Source organism: Hipposideros armiger, unplaced genomic scaffold (assembly GCF_001890085.2).
Source record: "Hipposideros armiger isolate ML-2016 unplaced genomic scaffold, ASM189008v1 scaffold_92, whole genome shotgun sequence".
Taxonomy (NCBI): Eukaryota; Metazoa; Chordata; class Mammalia; order Chiroptera; family Hipposideridae; genus Hipposideros; species Hipposideros armiger.
This window is the reverse complement of record NW_017731442.1, coordinates 4,459,392-4,485,327: the sequence shown is the minus strand read 5'-3', so window position 1 is coordinate 4,485,327 and position 25,936 is coordinate 4,459,392. Positions and strand designations below refer to the sequence as shown.

General features: G+C 41.5%; 2 protein-coding genes across 2 annotated transcripts in view; both read left to right on the top strand.

The window, feature by feature from the left end:
- Window positions 1-241: 241 nt before the first annotated feature.
- PATL2 (PAT1 homolog 2) lies at window positions 242-9,838 on the top strand. Its single transcript, XM_019644915.1, has 15 exons — window positions 242-323; window positions 1,108-1,198; window positions 1,821-2,026; window positions 3,495-3,637; window positions 4,161-4,229; window positions 4,427-4,568; window positions 5,801-5,921; window positions 6,021-6,118; window positions 6,334-6,387; window positions 6,488-6,618; window positions 6,758-6,917; window positions 7,400-7,540; window positions 8,398-8,495; window positions 9,054-9,203; window positions 9,644-9,838. The coding sequence occupies exons 2-15, from the start codon at window positions 1,183-1,185 to the stop codon at window positions 9,660-9,662; spliced, it is 1,548 nt and encodes a 515-aa protein (XP_019500460.1). The 5' UTR covers window positions 242-323; window positions 1,108-1,182; the 3' UTR covers window positions 9,663-9,838.
- A 2,474-nt stretch (window positions 9,839-12,312) lies between these two features.
- Window positions 12,313-25,936, top strand: part of SPG11 (SPG11 vesicle trafficking associated, spatacsin) — a 73,326-nt gene continuing 59,702 nt past the window's right edge. Inside the window, exons 1-7 of the mRNA XM_019644872.1 lie at window positions 12,313-12,584; window positions 14,937-15,121; window positions 16,008-16,232; window positions 17,709-17,910; window positions 21,896-22,033; window positions 22,218-22,666; window positions 23,737-23,882. Coding sequence (XP_019500417.1) covers window positions 12,331-12,584; window positions 14,937-15,121; window positions 16,008-16,232; window positions 17,709-17,910; window positions 21,896-22,033; window positions 22,218-22,666; window positions 23,737-23,882 — 1,599 coding nt within the window. The 5' untranslated portion in view covers window positions 12,313-12,330. The remainder of the gene's footprint in view (window positions 12,585-14,936; window positions 15,122-16,007; window positions 16,233-17,708; window positions 17,911-21,895; window positions 22,034-22,217; window positions 22,667-23,736; window positions 23,883-25,936) is intronic.

Below are 25,936 nucleotides of genomic sequence, written 5' to 3'. Positions count from 1 at the left end.
TTATTTTTATTCACACGTTCTACAAAATCATGTGGAGTTCAGCTGTGGACACCTCACCTAGGATCATTCGGCTGTTAGATGAGGCTCAGGTGGGCCTTAAGTTTTGTCTACCAGCAGTTCTGATATGCTTGTTTTTGTTTTGTTTTCTTTTTACTCCTGAGCCTCCGAACCAGTTTTCCATTAGAGCAGCCGAGAAGATACAAGATTGTCTGTGTACCTCATCAGAAGTGTTTTTACCTTGAAGATCTGGCTTCTAAATTCAGAGGGGTCCCTCATCAGTTAGAGCTGGGTAGCAACCTTAGGCTCACGGGACACAGTGAAGGGTAAGCATGCCCAGGTGGATCCACAAGTGTGCTACCCTAAAGCACCGAGAACTGGGTTGCTAGTTAATCTCCCTAGGATCCACCAGTTGTCCTACCCAATTTTGATGGAGCAAAACCTAGGGATTGAAGGAAACAACTTCACAAAGTTCCTATGAAGGGTGTAGAAAACAGGGATCCTTTTTAAAAATATCTGCTCCCCAATAGCGATCCCAATAAACTGTACTCAAACCCCGAATGGTTAAAAATGCAGTTTTTTTTCTCTCGCCCTTTCAAGGGTTTTCTTTATCATAAGATTATGTTCTCATATTTCTACCAAGACCTCGAGGTTGTGGGATGCTGGCCCTTTAACACGAAAGCAGGGGAGGGGCTGGGACTCTTAAAGCCAGGGGCAGCAAGCCAGCACTGGCTGGGCTGCCATGGCTAACCCAAGCAGAAAGGACAACAGTCAAGTGGTGGGTATCAGCACCAAGGCAGCTGTGAGTGCCCCTTGCTGTGCACAGATGGTGGCTGGTGTCCTTCTCCGTGTGTGGACGTCCTTCTTCGACTCCTAGCCTTGTCTCTCACTTCTGTCTGTTTGAAGGACAGCTTCCTAGAGCCGGGACAGTGAGGTCAAAGGGTAGGGATTTAGGGCAGCCTGAGAACCTAGGGTCCTGCTCCTCAAGACCATGGGCCAGTGATTCTCTGATAACCTTGCTGGGGGATGACCATGGCTGTTTTAGGGTGCCATGCCATCCTTACTGAGGAGGAGGGTACCTCTGGGTGTCTTCCCTGTTTACCTTCCCAGGTTTACCTTCCAAAAGCTGCCAATGATCTCTCACCAGAGGAAGCAGCCACAGAGGAAGTCTGCCAGCCTGCAAAGATGAAATATCTTGAAGGTATCACTAAGTGGGCCATGGTATCTGGATAAAAAGCCCAGGGGTGCCAAAACTAGCTCTTCTGATTCAGTGGGTGGATATGGGCCTGGGTGTCCAGAATCTCTGGGAGTGATTCCAAACCCTCCTACTTGATAGCTACATCATGCTGGGTGACGAAGATCACTTTTTTGGGCCCCATTTTCCTCGCCTTCATAGTGAAATTATCAATAACAGGCTTGTATTATTGTTGTGGGCATGAAATGAATGTACACATGTAAAGTATCAGGTGCACAGTAGGGTTATATTACAGTGAGTCAGAGCAGCTGGAACTTGGTTAATTAAAGAGGCACAGAAAGGGCTGTTAGGTGGAGAAGAGCCAGTGGAGAAACCTCTGTTGGTACTGAATGAGGTCATTGAAGAGCGGATGTAGTAAGTGAAGGTGTCTGGCATCTGCCAGGTTCCATTTGCTCCAGTGGAGGACAGGTCGGGGTCCGTGGGGTAATGAGGCTGAGTTGAGCCCTTAGAACAGGAGGCATTATTTGAAGGTGGTGCTGGAGACGGCTCATGAGCACAAGTGCTTCTGAGAAGCAGCCTCTCTAGATAAGACTTCTCACACCTGAGCCTCCGTCTACTTTCTCTTCAGGCCCCCACTCAAGCCAAGGCCCAGAAAAGCCCTGTAGCCCTGAGGAGGAGCTGGTGTCTGCCTCCCAATTAGAGGAGGAGGAAGAAAATGAAGATGAGGAAGAGGAGAATCTGGATCCTGATTTAGCCCGGGGCCTGGAGGAGGAGGAGGAGGAAGAAAAGGATCTTGGGGATCCAGCTGTCCTCAGTGCCGTCCATAACACCCAGGTACCAGGGCTGGGTGGGCGAGAGGGCGGTTGTCCGGAACTGCCTCAGCTCATGAACTGTTACTAAACATCCCTCTCCTCTTGTCCACCGCTTTCTAAGATAAATTCTGGGTTAACACTTTCTATGTCAGGCTTGAACCCAAGTAGGGACTCGCTTCTTCCTTCCCTCTTTCCTCCTGTCCCCCACTAGTTTCTGATGCTGTCTTCACTTTAAAAACCAGGTCTAAGCAGGGCTGTATATCACCTGTAGGAGCTGGCCCTGCTCCTCGTGCTGAAGGTGAGTCACCTTTGACCCTGGGCCCCTGTGTCTCAGCAGTCCATTCCTGCTACTTATTCTCTTGGATTCCCACAACCAGTGGAGAGAGACAAGGATTCCCATGTAGAAATGAAGTGACTCAGATACTCCCTTCAAACTACTCCTGACATACTAGTTTCGCTTCTCCTGAGATACCAGTCTTGCTTCCCCTCAGAGCAGGAGAAGGGTCCTGGCCCAGTTGACTTTAATTATGAGGGAGGACCAGGCTGCCACTATCCTGACGATTGGGAACAGCTGGCCTTGCTGCCCTCACCCTCTATAAACACAGATGAGTGTGGAAGACACCACAGGGGCTCCTTCAAGTTCGGTTTTCTTCCCTCCCATTCCAGAGAGGTCTTCTCAGCTCCCCTGGAATCAAGGCCCGTGGTGTGTTGGGGATGTCACCTGCCTCTTTGTACTTTCTGTGCCAGGTGAATTGCTCCAGTCCCCAGCATGAGAGAAAGTGACTCGGTGCTGAGAAGGAGCATACCAAGTGTCCCTAATTTCATTATGTTCAGTCTGCTCTTGACCTTGCTCTGGGTAAGGTATGGGTATGGGAGTTGGGAGACGCCCATCATGTAGAGAAGCTTGGTAAATGACAAAGGTGGTACTGGGACAACTGACCATTCATGTGAAGGACAAACTAGACCCCTACTTCCACTTCCCTTCATTTCAGCAGATGAGCAGTGCTGAGCTTAGGGCTAGAAAGAGCACCTGCCCTTCAATTAACTGCATAATGGAAACATGGTCTGGGGTGGGGAAATTGCAAGAAATCTTGCAGGGAGAACAAGAAGGAAATTCAGCTGTGAGGAGAGCTGCAGATGATTCAGAAAAGAGAGGCATTGTCCCAGCAGCTGAAGGCCCAAGAGCCTGAGAGAAGCCTCACAGAGGGGATAGGGTGAGGTGCTGACTCAGCAAATAGTAGAAAAAGCACATGCCCCCACATTGCCATGGACTGAAGAGCTGCTCCCTAGGATGTGACAAACTCTGTTGAAAACAAGGGCAGGACCCCCAGTCTGGTGACTTCACATACCCCAAGAAGGCCAAATATTTGGTGAGGTTTTTGAGGGAAAAGGCAGGTGGGAATGTAGAGGCAGGGAAGGCACTGACCAGCAAAAACAGCTTTCTGTTGGTGGGTATGCCCTTCTCCCAGATGTCTTAATTTCTCTCTTAGACCCTGGACTACTTGTCGCCAGGTCCTTTCCGGCCTACCCTTCCCAGCACCAGCTCTCCAGTGCGGCACTTTGGTCCTCGACTGCTCTCACCAGACCCACCTCTCTTCTGCAGCCCATCGACTTCATGGTCCTGTAGGTTCAGGTACTGGTTCAGGGTGCCAGGTACCCCAGCATCCATGACAGTCAGAGCTCTTTTTTGGAGTTCTTAGGAGGTAGTGGCTGAGGAGGGGTGGGGGCCACTCTACCAGCTGCCACAGAAAAATACTTACAGAAACTTAATAAGTGTGCGATATAGAGTCCAATCCCTTCTTCCCTCACAGATGAGGAAATGGGGGCCCAGGGAGACTAAAAGAACTTACTTGAGGGGTAGTTGGCATGGCAGAACTGAGATTAGGACTCAGAACTCCCAAATGTCAGGCTAAGTGGTTTTCTACTGCGTCAAGATTTCCTGCAGCCAAGTTGTAGAAAAGTGTGTCTCGGAGGGGAATGTGAGCCCTGTTGAGCTAGGGTTGTGATGTTCCATGTGGCTGTCTTTTGGGAGGCACATAAACAAATAGGGTTCCCTTAGATACCCAACTGAGGTTACCAGAGGCTAAATGAATGGAGGGGGTAGGGAGCTGAGAGCTGCTTTCAGCCAGCCCAAGTTTCTTTCTATGTCTTCCCAGTAATCTGACCCAGCTCCACCCTCTGCACCAACGGATCCTGCAGCTGCAGCAGCAGAGTAGAACACCAAGGTAAAACCTAGAGGAGCAGGGTTGAGGGCAGCTCATTTGCATGCTGGGTATTTCCCTAAAGTCCCTGCACAATTTGGACTCTTGTAGTGCTGCCCACGTCTGTACTCTCTCCCATCCTTCCCAGACACACCACATCTTGGGAAGTTGACTGTGGCAGAGGTAGGTAGGTCTAAAGGGATGTTCCTCCTGGCTTGAAGTCCCCCAGCCAAGAAGCCTTGGTCTCAGCAGCCAGACCCCTATGCTAACCTCATGACCCGAGAAGAGAAGGACTGGGTGATAAAAGTGCAGATGCTTCAGCTGCACAGTGAGAACCCCAGCCTGGATGACTATTACTACCAGGTGAGCCCCACATGCTCTTCCCAGCCTCTGACCTTGGGATCAAATGGGCCTGGATTCCACAGACCCTCTCAGATCCTTTCTTCATCTCATAGGGGCCATGTCCATTCAGGTGGGAAAGACAACTACTCTAGGATAGGGGCCATATTTCTGAAGTTCATATCCCAGCCTCATTCACCCCTCTATTCTCTTATACTTCAGCCAAATGGGGGTTATTTACAATTCCCCAAACACACTCTGAGGTTTTGTCTCCACCCTTTGCCAAGAATTTTCCCTATTCAGCCCAGAAATATGGACTTTTTCACCTTTATATACTTTTGTGAATCATTAGAAATGTGTTGTTACAAACATTTATCTATTTACTTTCCTCTTTTATATCTAAAGCAGAGATCTTATAAATAGTAGGATTCGATATTTTGAATTGAACCAATATTGGTAGACATTTTGAGTCTTCCTCCTGCTTCCTGTCTCCCCTTTATTTATGGGGCAAATACTGTCTGTGGGTTTTGGGATGATCTAAGCTGTGTTTCACTTTCTCCTCAACCTCCATGAGCCCGCTACAAAGGTTCCCACCTTTATCTCCTTCCTATTTGGTTTCTTCCTTTCCACCCCACTTTGAAAACTCTCCTCCTCCTGTCAATTCGTGCCTTTTGACACTGCTCCTAAATGAAGGAACTTTATTGAAATCCTTGTTTGGCTCATAGTCAATGGCTTTATTTTAGCTTGGGATTTTACATATTTCTTTAAGAAAATATTAGAGCTGCTGAGCAAATCCTCAGAGCAAATCCTAGAGGTCAGTTGACAAATAGTGCTATCTCTGTACTTCAAGCTGCTGATGGTCTTCATGCCATCAGATAACTCCAATTTTGGAAAGCACAGGTAGAGTCACCAAATTAAAATGGAGAGGGGGAGGATATGTGGTGAGCAGTGTGTAACTTGGGAACAAGGAATGCAGCAAGGTTGCAGGTTGGTTCCTGGCTCTCCACCTTGCTCTCTGCCTTTGCATCAGACCTGATAGTGGTACATGGCTCTTCAAGTCCTTAGTATAGGGATCCCAGGACAGGTGGCTTAAGGCCCAGGGCACTTCAGGTCCTTTAGAATGATTGCCAAAAGGGCCTAAGTTGCCAGGATTGTTCCTGGAATGGACGCTATAGTGTGTGTTAAGAGGTTGCACTTGAGAACTTTAATTCTAAGTTCAGAAGATGAGTATACATTTTTCCATTTCATGGATTCAGAAATATTATCAGAAACTAGAGAAGAAGCAGGCAGATGAAGAGCTACTTGGGCAAAGGAGCAAGGTTGAGTCCCTCAAGCTGGTAACACCTTACATTCAGAAGGCAGAGGCTTACGAGTCAGGTAGGACCAGGGCTGACCCACGGGGTTGGGCCGACCATCTGGGTGGACAGAGGATGGAAAGGGGAGGGAAATATGCCTGTCCTAACTCCTTTCATGCAGTGGTTCGAATCGAGGGTTCCCTGGGCCAGGTAGCTGTGTCAACGTGTTTTAGCCCTCGCCGAGCTATTGATGCTGTACCTCATGGAGCTCAAGAGCTGGTAGGAGCAATATCTTCCCAGAACCTTTTTCTCTCCCCCGTTTTGGAGAAAGGTCTGGAGCACTCTTGTGCTTCCATTCAGATTGAGACCTATAAGAGTGGGGAAGAACTGTGATCAGACTTTGTGTTAGCCTTTCCAGCTCAATTTTTAGCTTGCCATAGGCCTGGGCTGCTACTGTGGCAGTGTGGCTGATGGCTGGGGACTCTTTCTCCTAGGAGATAGGAGCTGCAAGCAGTCAGAGGCTTCAGGTGTTGTACCGGATTGAGAAGGTGAGATCAGCTCCTTTAGGGATGAGCTCCTATCTTACCATTGAAAATGGGATATTGCTCAAATTGACCTTTTCTTCTTTTCCCACCCTCAAATTCCCAGATGTTCCTTCAGTTACTAGAGATAGAGGAGGGCCAGAAGGATGGGCCTGCACAGCCCTGTTACTCTGAGCAGCAGAGAAACCAGGTTGAGAAGCTCTTCCAGGCCTTAAAGACCCAGGAGCAGAATCTGGAGTGAGCATGGGAGGGTCACACCTCGGCCCAATAAGGGAAAATCGGCGAAGACATTGGCTTTGCTTCAGCCCCTCCTTTCTGGCATGTAGCCCTCTCCTCTATGCAGAGCCCTGAAGATGCTCTCCTGTCTCACTTGCAGTGAGGCGGCAGATGGCTTCCTGCAGGTGCTCTCCGTGAGGAAGGGGAAAGCCTTGGTGGCCCGGCTGCTCTCCTTCCTGCCCCAGGATCAGGCTGTTAGCCTTCTTCTGGCTATCACCCACCATCTACCCCTCCTGGTCAGGAGAGATGCAGCTGATCAGGTACTGTGGCATTAAGTGGAGGAGAGGATGGTTTCATGAATGGGCTAGGCATCTTTCCTCCTCCCCCAGTCCTTGCCCCCAGAGATGCCAGAGAAGGTGTTGGGCAGTGAGGGATGCCAATGCTGCCATCCCCAGGTGAAGGAGTGACAGAATAAACTATCAGAACAGCTGATCATCTTTGGTTGCAATGATCAAAAGAAAACACACAGGCCTTGGTTGCACAGGTGTGAGTGTGCTGCAGGGGGTGACAAAATAAGGACTCCCTGATAAGTGTTGCACCCCATATCTACTTTTCTTAGGGAAGGCACCTTAGAACAAGTAGATATTGAATGACCAATGTTAGGGGTGGGGAGACATGGGTGGTGATAGGTCTGGTAAATAACCTGACTAGGTAGGTGCCAAAGGCAGGTCGGCAAGAAAAGGGACTGGAGGCAAGGCAGGAAGAGATGAAGCCAGAGAGGCACTCACTGACCTTCTTGCAGGCCCTACAAATGTTATTCCAACCTCTGAGCAAACATATCAGTCACTTGACCTTCCATGAACTCCTGCGAGGACTTCAGGGACTAATGCTGCTTCCACCTGGTTCCTCAGAGCGGCCAGTCACTGCAGTGCTTCAGAATCAGGTAACATACCTGGGAAGCTTTTCTTTCCATAGGTAGCCTCCAGGGGTATCACTGGTAAGGAAAAAATGAGGGAATGTCTTCATCTCTCTGCAATCTTCTCATATCGCCAGTTTATCCTCTGCAGTGCTTCTCAACTTCTAGTGAGCATTAGGATAACCTGGAGAGCTTACTGAACACCAGTTCCTTGGGCCCACCCCCAGAATCTCATTTAGCAGACCTGAGTGGGGCCTACGCATCTGCTTTCCTAACAAACCCCCTGAGGATGGTGCTGGTGTGGACCTCTAGAGTAGAGGTCACCAAACGTTTTTTATTTTTTTATCCCTTTTGGTAAAAAAAAAAAAAAAATCTGAACCATATCACTCATATGTGTGTTTGTAAGTCATATACATGTAACACTATACTAGTGTTAGGTACATAATAAATATAAGATATAAAGTTTTGAAAGATGAGACTCTAGATGTGAAAGTTCCGATAACTCCTAATATGCCAGTGGATTATCTTATGAATCGTTCCCAAAGATCTTTGCCTAAAGCAGTGCTTCTTAAAGTGGGGTCCACAGACTACCTGTGTCAGATTCCTGGGTCCATTCCTGATCTACAGAGTCTGACTCCTGGGGGCAGAACTCATGAGTGTGCATTTAATCAGTTTTCCAGAAGAAGCTTTTGGAAAGTTCAGAGCAGTTATTCCCTTGGAAAGGTCTGAGAGTTCTCTGGCTAGTTAGGGTAAACCTGACAGTTTTATGGGTGTTCGTCTCCATTTGTACATATGAACTTGCCCTTTGGGTTGGGAAGACAGAGCCAGGGAAGCACTGAATGCTTAGGGTGAGCTCATTTTACTGGACACTTTATCACTTGCAGTTTGGAATATCTTTGCTGTATGCCCTGCTGAGTCATGGGGAGAAGTTGGTATGCCTGGACTGTTCCCTAGCAGAATCCAACAGTGATCATACAGCTTGGTAAGATCATAAAGACCTGTAAATATTATTTCAGTACCTCTGGCTGAGCCAGAAGAGATATTTCCTGAGTGGTGTTTTCAAATGTTGGAGAGGAGGTCAAAGGGAAAAGTAGCAGAGTTGTAGCTGTTCTGTTCTGCCTTTTTTTTTTTTTTCTATAGTCCCCTAGAATGTTCCTTTTCCATGGGAGGCAGTATAACATAGTAATTAAGGGGACAAGCTTTAGAGCAAACAGATCTAGTTCTGAATTCTGCCTCTGTCACTTATTAGCACTGTAACTTTCAGGCATGTTACTTCTCTTCTCTTAGGCTGTTTCCTCATTTATAAACTAGGGATGTAGGGATGATGGTACTAACCACTTATAGAGTTCTGAAGATTAAATAAGAAAGATGTGTAAAGCACGAAGCATTGCCCTGGCATATGTCAAATGTGCAAATGTTCTCAAGTGCTACATGCATAGAGGGTGATAGTGGTGTAGAGGATAATAAGGATCTTGGCCTTGAATCTGTTCCCTGAATAAATACAAATACTCTAATGTATTTCTTCCTCTCTGCCCTCCAGGACAGACATAGTGATTCTGATCACCTGGGAGATAGCTCAGATGCCTACAGCCTCTCTGGCAGAGCCCCTAGCCATCCCCAGCAACCTTCTCCCCCTGTTCTGTCGCTATGTGGACAAACAATTGGTTCAGCAGCTGGAGACTACAATGAAGTAAGTGATGGCAGAAATAATGTCATAGCCCTTCCCCTTGTTCAAGCCCAGTCTAGGTTCTGTCACTTCTCTACTTTTAAACCAAGAATATGAAGGTTATCTTGCTTTCAGAAGTGGTTCTAGGCTTTTTGGCATTTATTGAGTCACCAGTCTGCTCCAAGTTGGAGCCCTGAGGCCTGTTTCTTCAGCCAAACCTTCTAATCCCAGGTGTTTTGGTCTTTATCATGGTAAGCTATTTGAGGGCAAGAATTAATTTGAGAAGCTGAAGTGCTCAATCAAGAAATATTTGAGGGACAACTGTTTCAAAATATAAGCATGAACAACATGGAGGTCATCTGTGTCCTCAGAATTTACTGTCTGTTGGAGTCAGATATTAATCAAATCATACCAATACTTTAGAAAATGGGATTGCTTGCAGTTAACACCTGTTCTCTTTGTAGGTTTGCCTCAATCTACTGATCCTGTTCTGGAATATACACATTTGGGAAAAGTTTTCAGACACTAGCTGTGCAGGCAATGTCTATAGAGATCCAAGAGTCTGAAGACATTTCTCATGCCTTGATATATTGGAGGACACTGCCCCAAACATTTACTTATGCTTTCTTGAAAATCCTGAATAATATTCCTAAAAAGACATGGCATAGTAAGGTATGATTAAAGAGATAAGATAATGATGTGTTGAAACTTGTTTGTAAGTTAAGAGGTAAAATGAAAGCCATTTTCTTATGTGTGAATACTCTAAAAATGTCCTAAAATAAGGGATAGAGCTTTGTAAAGTCTAACAAAAATATGACCTTGGAAATTACTTCAATGTTGCCATTTTTTAAAGAGTTTTTCTGACTATAAGAAGAGTCAGCTTGGAATTTTCTAAAAGGGAAGCAGAAATTTGACAGGCAGTTGTTGATGTAAGTTAAGGGAAGTTACTTTTCTTAAGAATGACATGATGTAGCTTGCCTGCATGATAAATGAGGAAGAGGGTTGGATATAAATATCTCCCTTGGGATATGAAGTGTTTGATTTAACTTGATGAACAAGGTTATGCATTGGTCAGCAAACACTGGAGTGCCTTTTACCAACCAGGCACCATTTTAGGTGGTAAGGTAACAGTGGTGAGCAAGGAAAATTCCCTGATCTTCTGAAGCCTACATTCTGTTGCAACAGGGACTGACGCAAAACATTAACTAGTGATAAACACCGTGGTGAAAACAAAACTGGGTGATGAGTGACTGGAATGGAATGGTCCAGGAAGGCCTGTCAATAGAGGTTACATTTAAGCTGAAATGAAAAGTATTTCATGTAGAGACACTAGTGAGCACAAAGCCCCCAAAAGCAAGAATGAACTTGGTGTTTCAAGAAAACAAAGTGTGTTCAAAAAAAGACAAAAAAAAAAACACAAAAAAACAAAAAACAAAAAAAAGTGTGGCTGAAGTACACAGATAAGAGGGGAGGGTGATGAGGTTGGAGAGAGGTAGGAAGGGTATAAATCTGTAAGCCATTTTTAAAAATCTGGAATTTTAACTGATGGGAAGTAAGAATGTTAAACAGGAAAGTAATATGACATGACTTCATTTTTTAGAAGATCACTCGGCTGAATTGTTAGTGAAACAAGAGAAAGCAGAGAAAAATGTTCAGAGGTTTTTTTCCCAACAGCTCAGGCAAGAATTGAAGAGCAGTGGTGACAGAAAGCAGAGATTTAGAATAAGTCTTGGAAGAAAGTAAGAACTGATTGGCAATGTTGATGGGCTGAATAAGGGTGGTGGTTAAGAATCAAGGCTGACTCCCAGGTAGAGTTGAATGGTGGGTGTCCCATACTGAAGTGGGGAAAATGAGAAAAATGGGTTTGGGGTGGGAGTTAAAAATCAAATTTAGGCACTTTAAATTTGAGTCCTATTAGAAATCCAAGTAGACATATCAAGTAGGTAGTTAAATAGTAGTCTGGAGTTGAAGGAAATGGTCAGGGATAAAGACACAAAAGTGGGAGTTATCAGCATATAGATGTTATTTAAAGGTAGGAGAGAGGGAGAGATTATGTAGGAAGAAAAGCAGACTGAGGAGTTATCAGTCAAATAGGTAGAAAATTAGAAAGTGGTGTTATCAAAATAGAACAGAAAGTTCTTTAAGAAAGGAGTGAGGAATGATAGAGATGATGGCTGGTTGTGGCAATATGGAGATCATCGATCTTGAGGGACAGTTTTGGTAGACAGATTAGCCTCATTAGAGGGGTTGAGGAAGGAGCAAGTTTTTCTGACCAAGAAGAGTCAACTTGGAATTTTCTAAAAGGGAAGCAGAAATTGGACAGTAGGTAGGTGTTGATGTAGGTTAAGGAAAGTTACTTTTCTTAGGAATGACATGTTATAGCTTGTCTGCCTGGTAATGAAAGTACCCTCAATAAAGGGGGAGAAAACAATGCAGAAGAAAAATAATTTTACAGACACAAAGCTCTAGAACAAGAGGAGGATGGGAGTCAAAGCACAAACGGAGGAGCTGACCTCTGGTGGCCTTGTGACCCTATTTGATTGTGGAAAAGAATGTGTTGATAAGAAAGATACTGCCATCTATTAGGGTTCTTTCCAAAATGCGTACTCCACACCTCATCTCACCACCTCTGCTGCTTTCCGTCTCCCTCTTTCTGCTGATGATCATACTTTCTTGAGAAAATGAAAAGGGAAGTCCATCACCTCCACCCCTTCCCCTTCTTCCCTGCCCATTACAATGGATATTGTTTAACTTCAACACTCAGGTCAACTCCCTCATGATGGATCGGTCCACACTACAGAGAAGATTGCATCACCCCCAGGGCCTGCAAACATAAAAATAACACACTAAAGAAGAGACAGGAACCGGGTTCCAATAGCTAGGTGGCAGCAAAGGGTAATACCACAGAGGGAGCACACCTGCTACAGCCTGCATGAGCCTGCTAAATTAGGCCCTCAACTGTTTCAGAGTCAACAGTGGGCTTGAGGCAAACACAGAGGTGGCTTTGCTGGAGTGGTTGTCTGGCATCGGCCTCTACAGGCAGGGAATGTAATCGCTCCGGGAGTCACGAGGCAGTGAGCGGGTTGGCTACACTGCGCATGCTCAGGACACAGTTGGTCGCAGGTGACCGGAAGAAGCGGCCGGACCAAAGATGGCTGCGGTGAAGTGGTCTGGAAGTGCCGCTGCTGGTGGTACCTGCAGCCCTAAAACCATGGAGCGGGTTCTGCCGATGTTGTTGGTGCCGGTCCCCGCCGAGGCCACGGGGCGGCTGGGATCCCGGGCGCTGATGCACAGAAAGCAAGAGGTTCTGGGGAGCTTGACAACTGCAGGCAGCCTTCAAGTGCTTTCCTTGGCGCCCGGCGGCCGGGGCGGGGTTGGCTGCTGCCTCGACGGCCCCTTTCGGCAGTAAGTGCTGCAGGAGGGCTGGGCAGCGTAGGGGGTGCCCAGAGCACTAGCTCGGCTGGCCCCAATACCCCATTCCTGGCATGGAGGTAGCGGGAGAGGAATGACAGCCGCGGGAAACGCCGTTGGAACTTGCCCCTCGCTTTGGTGCTTCTCTGTACCCTCGCTTCCCGGCTTCGGGTGGGCAGAGACGGTATCCCCCTTGGCTAGCGGCAGCGAACCTGGAATGGGCCCCAGTTTAGGCGCTGATTTCTTTTATTCATTCAACACAGGTTTGTTAATCGTCATTGTGCTGTGCTCCTTGCCCATTTTCTTTAAGTCAAACCCATTAGATACCAGCTGGGGAATCATCTCTAATTGGAATCATCCTGATAACCTTTTTCTTGCCCCTGAAAGAGGGAGTTCCTTCACATATGGGCTTTCCCCCCTTTCTTCAAGGACAGAGCCTAGTTCATTTATTCACTCACATGTTTATTACGCAATTACTGTTGTTACCTAGGAGCAGTGCCTAAAAAGTTGAATAAGACAGTTCTTACATGTGAAGTGTGCATGATTTGGGAATTAAGAAAAAAACATAATTACAATCATGTATTACTTTCTAGTTCTGTAACTCTCACTCAGTCCAGGGCTTACAGTTTTCACATCATTAAGTTTGGTAGTGCCCTCTGAGTCTTTGGGCTCTTTTTATAATAGAAAACATTTTGGGAACGCTCTCCTCTTGAAGACTTTGAGTAGCCACGAGGTGTCTTACCTTGGAATCTCCAGGCCCTATAACTGCCTGACAGTAGAAATTCACTTGTTAAATCCATGAGTGCTTTAACCTGTACTGAGTCTTTATTCCCCATCTCTAGTTGCTAGGAAGGGGAATCTCTTCCCTAGGGGAAGTAAGTAAACAGTATTAAGTACTGATGAACACAGCCTCATAAAGACAGGAATGAGGCAGAGAGAAAAGCAGAACTCTTGAGGTGTTTGAGAACTTAGCAGAAGAAGCATACACACGTGAATTAATGGCATTCATAAGCTACTGTGTGAAATTCAGGGGGAGGGCGTGGATCAAGAAGAGCATTTTTATTAGAGTTGCATTGAATTTTAATTCAATTAAAATACTTCAAGGGTAAAAATAGGGACGTTTATACTATTCAGGGTTTACTTCCTACTTTTTTCAAAGTGTTTATAGTCCTTTTTATATTGTTGAAATCACTGTCCTTTATTTTCATTGAAAATCTCCTGTCTTTCCACATGGAAATATAGTCCATGTGCTAATGATGTCACAGTATTCTGCCTTTTAAATATATCTTAATTTGTTGAACATCTTCCATACTTACATTGTTTTCCAAATTTTCAGTGTAAACAGGAATTGGGCGTTAATGAAAACTCAGTCTAGGTATAAGGACAGAAATATGTGTTAATCTTTTTCTCTAGTAAGGGCATATAGCACCAGTTCCAATTTTTGTAGAGATAAAACTTACTACTTCTGTAGAAAAAAGCTTTTTTAAAAAGATGAAACTTTATCAGCATGGTAGCCTCATCTCATTCCATTGCATTGTTTTCAAAATTGGGGCCCTTTAAAATTTAAAATGTAATTTAATGTTATTTAACTTGAAGCTGTAGCATCATTAGTGTCTTTCCGTCCTTGTTAGCCAGTGTTGGTATGACATTACACTGCCTTAAATATTCTGTAACTGTGCTGTCCAGCATGGTAGCCATTAGCCACATGTGACTTAAAATTTAAAATTCATTTCCTCAATTGTGTTACTCGTATTTCATGTGCTCAGTAGCCACATGTAGCTGTTGGCTACTGTATTGGGCAGTGCAAATATCTAGAACACTTCCATCACGAAAAGCTGTATTGGACAGCTATTCTGTAATATACCATTTTGGAGTCTTCAGGTCTGTTAATGCACATAAACACTTTCTTTTTAAAAGTAGTTGAAAGCATTTAAGTTAGCAAGACCTATTTTGTTAATTGTGAGCCCCACTTCATATAAATAATATGCATATTTGGTTTTTGAAACTTATCCTCGATCATACCAGTTCCTTTAAACATATCATCAGTTAGGATTTAGGATAAAGGAATAAAAGCAGCTGTCATTTCTTGCTCCATGCTCCCTTTTCACCATCCACTTCTATATTCTTGTGTTGGCTTGAAGGGGGCTGAAGGGGAAGAAGTAGGAAGTGAGAGGGCAGAGGCGGGAAGTCCTAGAGCAGTTTACACTCTCTTAAGTTGGATCTAGAATTAATGCTACCAGGTGAACTAAAGAACTGTTCTTGACTCAATCTGCCTTTCTACCCTCACCATTGTGGGTAAAAATTGTGGATATAGAATATAATAAACAATCTAAACTTTTTCCTTAGCTTTGTGTGGGAGGATTCTCACAACAGAGGCACACCAACAGACAAGCCCAGACTGCTCGCTCTTAGTGAAAATTATGAACTGTTCATCTATGAATTTGATTTGAAAGATGGAAGATGTGATGGAACCATTTTGTATAGCTATAGCGAGGAGACATTGCAAAAGCTCATTAAAGATCAAAATATCAGTAAGTATTTATAGGTGGTCTTTCAGCATGTTTCAATCTGTGACATTACTATGTAATTTTATGTGTTTCAGGACAAATTCTTACAGAGGTGAACTCAGGTTAGGAGATCTGTCTTGTCCAATACTAGTCAGTAACCATATGGGATTATTGAGCACTTGAAATGCGATTAATATAAATTAAGATGCCCTTTAAGTGTCCAGCACATACCAGATTTTGAAGACTTAGCACAAAAAAAGTAAAACATCTCATTAATATAGGTTTTTGTATTAATTAAATGTTGAAATGATATTTTGGATATAAGGTAAATAATATGTATTAAAATTAGTTTCACCTGTTTCTTTTTTCAATGCAACTACTAAAAAATTTAGAATTACATGTGTGGCTTGCATTTGTGGCTAAATTATATTTCTATTGGATAGTGCTGATCTAGACTGGTTATAGAGCTATGTATTTACTATGTCCCATCTTGAGGGCTGTGGGGAGCAGAAATCAAAGCACTTGGGCTTCTATTTTTAAGGCAGTAGCATACTTGCTGCCCTTGATTTTAAGTTTCCTTCTTCTTCATTTTTAAAAATAGTCTGTGATTGTTCTTGTGGAGTACCATGTGTAAGTAGGTTTTTTTTTTTTAATTATCATCTGGTGTGCTGTCAGGTTTTCCATAAACAGAAGAAATAGAGACATTGTAGACCATCTATTTTCATCCCCTTACCTATCTTCCAATGGCTATTTGCTTAGGTGGGTACGAATAATAACTGCCTAGAGTTGGACTGAGCTAAGTGCTATTTCTTTTTTGGTTTTACCTGTTTGTGTTATGTTTACAAGGTCAAATTTACCCTTTGTAAAATCATGACCAGTGAGTTTGAAATACTGTTCTTTTGTTTCATAGGTATTTCCTTTTTATCTTTGCGAATTCTGTCATTTCATAATAACACATCATTATTGTTCATCAACAAATGTATCGTCCTATGCATTATATTTCCTGAAAGAGATGCTGAGATTAGAGTACTCAACTGTTTCACGTTACCCTTGCCTGCACAGGCAGTGGACAGGATTATTGACACGCAGCTCTGCAGAGGAATTCTTTTTGTTTTGAGTAGTTTAGGCTGGATCTGTATCCTTGGTGGTAAAGATGTTGACATGCAGGGGAGGAAACTACCTACCTATAAAGATGAACCCTTTTAGGCTTTTAGTTTTAGGGAACTGGGGTGTAGGTAAATGGTTAGTTTTTCAGTACAACTTTTCAGGAAAAAAGATCTTCATGAACTTAAAATACTCAACTATATTATTTTATATTCCATTCAACTATTTTCCAGTGTATATATGTTTTTTCATAGTCATAATTATCCAACTTATTTGTGTTATTTTTAAATTGTATATGCTCCGCATTACCCATTTATTCAAATATGCTTATTAAATATCTATGTGCTTGTTCCAGGAAGGATTTAGATGACTGCTTGTGATATACTTCTTCATGTATGAATATAATCCACCTCTTACTGCTAATGATTCAGTCATCTTAGTGAATCATACAGTTTGCTTAAACACTTTTAATTTATTTTAGAAAATATTATGGATTTCTTGTCTCTAGCAGATCCATAGCTCATCAGTAAAACTATTTCAAAGGCTTGAAAAATGACCCGTTATGCGATTTTGGAACGGTCATTATAAATTAAAGGAATAGTTTTTCTATTTTAGATATACCAGCCCATGTTAAAACTTCTTTCAAAAATGTCATAAATAATTGGATTAACTTCATTTTTGTTGACAGGTTATAGAACTGTGTTGTCCAACATAACACTAGGCATATGTAGCTTTTGAACTCTTGAAATTGGCTAGCATGACTGTGGAACTAAATTCTTAATTTTATTTAATTCAGATTTAAAATATGATGCTTAATTCAGCTATTGGAGAACTTTTAAGTATGTTTGGAACAACTTGGTTGTTCCAAGCTCTCAATTGTAAATTTTATGAAGTCTAAATAGAGATCATTTATTTTTAGTGAAAATTTAGTGTCCAAATTAAAATATGCCATAGGTGTAAAATACCAGATTTTGCACACTTTATGAAAAAAAGATGGAAACTATCTCAATTTTTTATATTGATTACATATTGAGATGATATTTGGATACATTACATAAAATATATTAAGATTAGGTTTACTGGTTTCTTTTTACTTTTTAAATAGGCTACTAGAGAATTTATTGGGTTGTCGGAAAAGTCATGACGCATTTTTGCAATGAAAAACATAGAAAAACTACATCATGACTTTCCCGACAACCCAATATAATGACAAATGTGGCTCACGTTATATTTCTCTTGGACAGCACTGTTGTAGAACACTAGTGGAAAAATATTACCAGTGTCTCAGGGCCTGGCACAGAATGGTATTCAGCAAGTATTGTTGAATGAATTCTATCAGGTGGTTTATTGGGCCACCAACTTCATAGTCATCTGGTTACTGTGATGGGGCAACCTCAGTGTCCTGTTGTTATACCTACAAGGTGGAGCAATGAAGTCCGTAGCCTTCCTATGGTTTAAATGGTTAGGCATACTTAAGACTGGCATTTTCTTTAACTCTAACTTGAAGACATATTTGACATTGTGGAGGGTAGACATGCAGCTCATGTGGATTTAGCACTTCACCAAGAAGATATGTGTAATGAACAGCAACAGGAGCCAACCAAGATGTCTTCCTTTACTTCACTGAAAGTGTCTCAAGACCTAGATGTTGTAGTGATTGTCAGCGCCTCCAACTCTGCAATTGCTCTTAACTTAAATCTGTATTTCAGGTATGTAGATTACTGCAATCTCTAATTTGAGGTAAATAATTGGGAGCCATAAGAGTTTAAAAATGTACTTGGTAGGTTTTTTTCTGTTTTTTAATACTAGTTTTCTTCCTCTATTCAGCTAGATTGTGTTCTAGCAACTACATAGTGAGGTTGTTACTGTATAATAATGTATGCAAATGACCACCAGCTGCTTTTTTATTTCTGGATGTATATCAAAATTTTGATTTTGATATGTTACTCTATATGGCTTATGTTGTCATATAAGGAAAAATGTAATCAAGCACAATTTTAAAAGCCTTTGGCTATTATACATTATCTGTTCACCTCTTGACCCACATTAGAGTAGAGAAAATGGGACTTACCCTGTGTTAGAATTCTTATGTGACTCAGGGTACCGGCTTCCTTGGAGATTACTAATCTCTTAAAGGAGTTGGACAAGACATATTATGCTAACTTTCTCCAGCTGAGGATTTCCTCAGGTGTTTCTCTTGGAGATCCTGCACTTTTGGCTATCTAAATATGTTAGTAAAAATGGAGTGCTTATTTGTGTTGCTTTTTGATTTAGATAGTATTCTAGTTGCTTCTGGTTTTGTTTGATTTTATATTTATGTATGAATTTTATGTTTGATATTATATTTATGTATGAATACACACACACACACACACACACTCACACACACACACTCACACACTTGCCTATATATTGCAAGTTGCTTATCTAAAGGTAAGCTGGTCCACTTTTAGGACTTTCGCTATTTAGGGACATTCAAAACCATTAGGATTTTTGGTCCTAACTTAATATGAATGAAATAAACAAACCTTTGTATTTGGGATGCACTTTGGGTAATTGGAATCCACTTTTTTTGTGTGTTTTTTTTTTAGCTTAGCCATCCTGCCACCTGTTGGCAGCTCAGTGGCAGCTCAGCTCAGGCCATGAATCAAACCGGGGACCCTGTTGCTCAGAGCTCACACTCTTGAGCGAGCTCTTAACCAACTGAGCCACTCGGCGAGCCCTTGGAAAAGTATACGTTCGTCTTTACATACCTACCAGAACTTCTCACCACTGTGATTTTTGTTCATTTTCTCTGTTTTTACATCTTTGAGCAAGAATGATTAGCACGTTCTGAGAGTGTATGCTTATTTATCAGCAGGCCATTTTTGCTAACTAAAACATAACGTTGTGTGTGTAATTACCTCCTAAGCATTAGTAAAAACAATTGGAAAACAATTTGACAGGCGAGGAGGGAGGAAAACCTACTCAGCTACTCAGAGCCTTGCATGTAGGGTTCTAGTCCTCTGCATGTTTTGGCAACACCCCAAGAGAACTCTGAAGAGGGCACCAGGCACATTCCTTTGAACAATTTCATTGAATTCAGCTGCTGTCACATCAGCCAAAGAAGAGCTACTGTTCTGTTCCCTGCAGTAAACTTAGGGATCTGTCTTGTCCAGCTGAATGAGCAAGATCTGTTTATTATTTACATAAATGCTCTTTAATTAGTAGAATTTCTCTGGAATTGCCTGCATGTTTTATATTTGCTAAGTCTGCTCTGCAATCTAAAACTGTTTCCATCGTTCCTGCCTCTAACTCTTCTTTCCCCTGATACAGAATGCCAGTCTCTTTCATTTTATCAAGTCTTGTTCATTCTTTGAAATCCACCTCTGTCATGAAGTGTTTCCTTACTAGAACCCCTTCCTCTTGTAATTTTATTACTCACTGTATAACTTTTCTCCTCTGCGAACTTCTGCAGCACTTCTGCTTTGAACTACCATTTATCACTTAATTGTATAATCTTGTATGATCTCCCTATTTTTTTCATGTTTCATGTAAGCTCCTTGAGAACCCAAACTCATTTTTTCTCTCAGTTCACTGTCAGTGACTTTTTCTTCCAATTTACCTTGGCTGTCCACTCTCATAGTCATGCCTTGGGCTTTGTCAGTATTTGAAACTGCTCCTCCCCCAAATCACTAGTCTACACATCTCACTCACTGACTACAACTTCCCAAATTTTCCAGCCCACTTACTCAAGTACCCACCCCCACTTCACCAGTCACTTGATGTCATTGGAATTTCCAGTCTTTGACCTTTCACTCTTCAGCCCACTCCTGTCTTCACTTCCCTCCCTTTCCAGCCTAGGTTCTGTGACCCATAATTTCAGTCACTTTCTTGCATGCCCCCTAAACTCTTGCTCCTGCCCTATGGTAACACTTGGTCTGAAAAAAATCTTTTTTTTTTTAACTCTGCCTTTTTACTGTCCCTGAACCTAGGCAACTAAGCACTTATGAGGAAACCACAGAGAAAATTTGATATCACTATAAGTTCACATTCATGACTTTCAACTGGTCCCTCAATATTACCAGGAAATTTTACAATGATTTTTTTTTCATGAGCCCATCCATTTTCCCCAAACATCTGTTCACCTCTTTACCCTCAACTTCTTAGATCAGTTTGCCTCCTGCTTTATAAAGGAAAAAGAACCCATCTAATGGGAGCTCCTGTGGTTCCTCACATTAAATTATAAACCCACTTTCCTGCATCCACCTTCTGTGTCAGCCCTCCTATTACATCAGAGGGATTCCCCTCTTATGAAAGCCCATCCCTCTGTATTCTCTGAATCCCATTTCTTCCCTCCTTAGGGACTGTTTTCCATTTCCTCTCTTTTCTATATTTCCAACCTCTTAAGTATTAGATCCACATCCAGTTAATCACTAGGTCCTAGCCATTATACTTCCTAAATGTTTCTTGAACCTGTTTAACTTTCCTAACTCCTCTGCCATCCCCTGACTTACGCCACTATCATCACTTACCTGAATTAGCTTAACGTGTCTGTTCTCACCCCTTCAGATTCATCTTCTGTAGAGTAACCAGAGTGATGTTAAAATCCATACCTCATCAGAGGTATAGCCAGGTATTAACATCTGGGGACAGGGTATATACCTTCTCCATGTATCATCTTTTCCCACTGTCACAGGGCCTTTAACTTCATCTCGACAAATCTGTCAACATACGTATTACCTTCAAATTGTTGGAAGAGTTAATAGTTAATAATTTAGCTAAGTGCTCCCAGGATTTAAATGCCTCTCTTTCTCCCTAGCTACTCTTTTGCATCTGATCATATCACTTTTCTGCTTAAAACCCCTATTTAGCTTCCTTCCCCCACCAAGATAAAAATTAAAACTCTTTAATAACAACCCATAAAGCCCTGCACCATCTGTCTCCTGCCAATCTCTCCAGCCTCATCTCATACCACCTTGCTTCTCATTCACTACACTTTAGCCACTCCAGCCTTCTTTGTGGTTTTCAAATGTGACAGCCCTCTTTCTGCATATGCTCTCCACCTCCACCCACACTCATTTTGCCTTCCTAGTTTTTATATATTCCCTTATCAGCCTAAATCAATCTTTGTGGTGGTGGTATAGTGAGTGCTTAAAAACCTTTATAGCCACATTGACCTGGTTCAAATCCAGCTCGACTGTTTCTCTGGGCCTTAGTTTCCATATCTATAAAATGGGGATATATTTACTTCATAGGGTTGTTGAAAGGCTTTTAAATAAGGCAATTTATGTAAACTTTTTATCACAACATCTGTAATATAGTAGACAATAAATGCTCATATCTTTATAAATCTAACTGCCCTTAAGGGTCAAATTCTTTTTTTTTTAATTGAGGCACAATTGACATACGACATATTGGTTTCAGGTGTACAACATAATAACTCAGTATATGTTGTGAAATCACGTAAATCTAACATCATCACTACACATAGTTACAAATGAGTTAAATTCTTAATGTTGACTTTGTCATTCTGCTATAAGTAATGGAGATAAGAAGGAGTCCTATTTAGGATAACTTATTGTCTATACTGTTCCTTCACTGTGATACACCTCCCTTAACCGCCCCCCACCCCCCATTTTTAACAGGAGCGGTAGTAACACAGATTTGGGTTTGATCATCATTTTTGACCATTGCTATTATTTTGAAATGTAGGCAACACCCAGGACACCTATTATGTGAAAGGACTCTAGAAGACATCCCTATTGAAGGCCCTAAGGGCATAGATGAAGATGATCCTGTTAATTCTGACTACAACATGAAACTGACCAAGTTTTCCTTCCAAGTGGATAGGTACAGAAACCGTCTTTTTAGATTTATTTATTTTCCTTTTTGTCTTGCTTACTCCATACCTTTTCACTAAAGGTCTTTACAGAGGTGGAGTGTTTTTTTGTTTTAAGTACAGCTTGTTCCTGGTTTAGTATTTTACTTAGCCCCTTTCACTTGTAACATGTGTGAGTTCTAACCTATCTTCCAGGTCTTGGAAAGCCCAGCTATCATCATTGAATGAAGCAATAAAGAGCTCCAGACGAGAGGTTTCCCGTTGTGCTCCATGGTTCCAGGATATTTTGCACTCGGATTCCCCTGAATCTAATACTCACAGTACAAGCATGCCAAGCTGGGCCTTCACTTCACAGGACATAATGTGCAGTCAGTATAATTTGTCACAGAAAGATCATGCCAAGACCAGTGATCCAGGAAAAGCATGGAAAATAATGCACATCAGCGAACAGGAGGAACCCACTGAGCTTAGATGTGTGTCTGTGACAGGATTCACTGCACTGTTTACCTGGACAATGGAAAGGATGGGCTGCACCATTGTCCTCTGGGATTTGGAAACCCAGGGCATACAGTGCTTTTCCTTGGACCAAAAGTGTATTCCTGTAGACAATAGTGGAGACCAGCAACTGTGCCTTATTTTGACAGGTAAGAATGTCTTGTATTAGGTTGAAGTCCATTGCTGAGAAGTGTGTTTTCTTAATGTATTTTACTTCTGCTGCCCTGGTTGTGTTCATGTCTACTCTGTCCTCTTAAGTGGTAATCTTTCCTAGACAACCTTTGGTGTTACTCATGGTAATGTTCTCTCATATGGTTTCTGCTCAACCAAATGCTAGGATACTAAGTCAGAGAAAGTTCAGGAGTAATAAAGGTTGGTTTTAACCTGGGGCGTCTTTACTTGACTTCAGTCTGTATAAGCAAAGGTCGTAAGCTGGTTGCTTGTGGGCCATGTATGTATTGCAGATTTATTTTGTTTGACTTGTACTATCTATACTTTAAAATAAGATTTTATTTATTATAAATATGTAAAATTAGCAGATTTCACACAAAAGCCGGATTTCCAGCTATTACTGAGAAATAATAAGATCTGGCAATACTGGACCTGCGTTTCTGCAGAGTAATGGGTTGGAGCGGAATTTCAGTTCTCTTAGATGAGCCAGTTTCTTTTTGATTAGGTTTCTCTTGCACATCTGTCATCCCCTGTTTGGTCCATATAGGCATTTGGGTTTGATAGTTTTAGATAACACATTCATTCAGCATTTATGCCATAACCTCCTACAAAGTTATTGAATGTTGTGAGTGAACCATGTGTGTCTTCAGTACCCCAGTTTTGGTAATCATGTATTTCTGTTTGTCAGGAGCATGCTGTTAATTGTTTTATTTTAGTTAACCAGAAATGTGACATCTCTGTAAATAGTTCAAGGTTCCAGGTATTGATTGTGCAAGATAATACAAAGTAGAAAAGTGAAATTGAGTGCTACTTCATAGAATGCATTCTTAGTAGAATTTGCCTTATGATCAATGTTTAAAAAATAGAACTCTTCGTTAAAGATATTGAAAAATCATGATGAATTAAGGTCATAATAGTGCCTGGTGTCCAGTAAATATATTTGTAATTGTAGTGCTGAGGTATTGGGTAATTAGAAATTAATTCCTGCCGTAATCCTAAAATCTAAGTCCTACTACTTTATTAAAAATAACTTTTATTTTTCTTGTAGAAAGTGGACTCTCTCTGATTTTATTTGGTTTGACTCAAGAGGAGTTTTTAAATAGACTGATGATCCATGGAAGTGCCAGCACTGTGGACTCTCTTTGCCATCTCAATGGCTGGGGGAGGTGCTCAATCCCCATACACGCACTAGAGGTAACAGAATTAAATGTCTGTAGACCATTGCTTAATTATTTTCTGTCATATGCTCTTATTTGAAGATTTGGGAGAATTCATTTAAGCTAGCAGCAAAAAGAAGTATAGCTTTACCCATCTATTTGCTTAGTTCTGGGTATTTTATTACCCAAACCCTGCTTAGCAGTTACTCTTTTTGGCTTTAAAAAATATAAGATTGTAATATACACTATTTAAGGAAGAAAAAGTTACAAGAAATGAAGGCAACAGTAAGCTGAAGTAAAAGCAAGTTATGGAAAGCTTGAACAGGAGTGATCTTTTATTCCTACTGTATAGTCTGTACTCTTCTATAGAAGAATCTAGCTGTAGAAGTGACATCACCTGAATTTATGTAGCACTTTCTAGTTCACAAACACTCTTTTATATGTATTATCTAATTTTGTCCTAAAGTATGAGATGGGGTTGGGTGGTTTTTATTCATTTCATTTTATAGATAAAAAACCTTAGGCTCAGCATGGATGAGTGAGTGGCCCATAGTCACATTAATAAAGCCAGGAGCTAAAATCAAAGGTAGGACCCTTTCTGCTATACACACAGCCCCAGGAAGGTCAGAAACTGGAAGTTAATAATGTTATGTGTCAGTTTGTTTTTTTAATGACAGCTTTATTGAGATACAATTCACCCATCTAAAGTGTACATTTCAGTAATTTTTAGTATATTCAGAGTTGCACAACCAATACCACTGTCTAATTCTCGAACGTTTTCATCACCCCGAGAAGAAACTCTGTATCTGTTAGCAGTTACTTCCTATTTCTCGAGGTCCCTAAGTGCCAAACACTAATCTACTTTCTGTGTCTGGATTTGCCAATTCTGGACATTTCATATGAATGGAATTTTAAAATATGTGGGTGTTTTTGGACTGGATGCTTTCACTCAGCATGTTTTCAAGGTTCATGTTGTAGCATGTCAGTACTTCATTCCTTTTTTATGGCTGAATAATATTCCATAATATGAATATACCACATTTTATTTATCCATTCATCAGTTGATGGATATTTGGGTTATTTCCACTTTTTGGCTGTTGGTAAATAATCCTGCTGGTGTACATGGTTTTGTATCACCATATGTTTTCATTTCTCTTGGGTATACAAGCAGTAGAATTACTGGGTCATTTAACTTTTTGAAGAACCACCAAGCTGTTGTCCACAGTGGCTGCACTATTTTACATTCCCACCAGCAATACATGAGGGTTCCAATAGCTCCACATACTCAACTCTTATTGTTGTCAACCTTTTTTATTATAGCCATCCCAGTAGTGGTGAAGTCAAAATGAAGTGGTATCTCATTTCCTGATGGCTAATGATGTTGAACATGTTTTCATGTACTTATTGGCCATTTGTGTATCTCTTTAGAAATATGTCTGTTTAAATAATTTGTCCATTTTTTAATTGCTGTTTGTCTTTACTTGAGTTCTAAGAGTTCTTCGTATATTCTGGATACTGTACCTTTATGAGATATATGATTTGCAGATATTTTCTCCCGTTCTGTGGATTGTCTTTTCATCTTCTAAGTGGTGATCTTTAAAACAAAAAAGTTTTTAATTTTGATGAAGTCAATTTAATTTTTTTTTTTAGTCGCTTGTGCTTTTGGTGTCATATCTAAGAAATCATTGCCTAATCTGAGATCATGAAGATTTACTCTTATAAGAGTTTTATAGTTTTAGCTCTTACACTTAGGTCTCTGATGCATTTCTATTAATTTTTGTATATGGTAGGAGAGAGGGATCCAACTTCATTCTTTTGCATGTGGATATTCAGTTGTTGCAGCACCAAATGTTGAGAAACTTTTATATACTACAAAGTATCATTGTTGAAAATTTGAGTAATAGGGGAAAAAAGGAAATTTGCCACCTGTAAATTATCTAGAAGTAATCGTATTTACTATAGTAGAGTTATTTCCTTCTACTTGTTTTTTCCTAAATATTAATGTTAATAATCAGGTTTTATTTCATTAATCTTCTCAACCCTATAGCAGCGGTTCTCAACCTGTGGGTTGCGACCCCTTTGGGGGTCGAA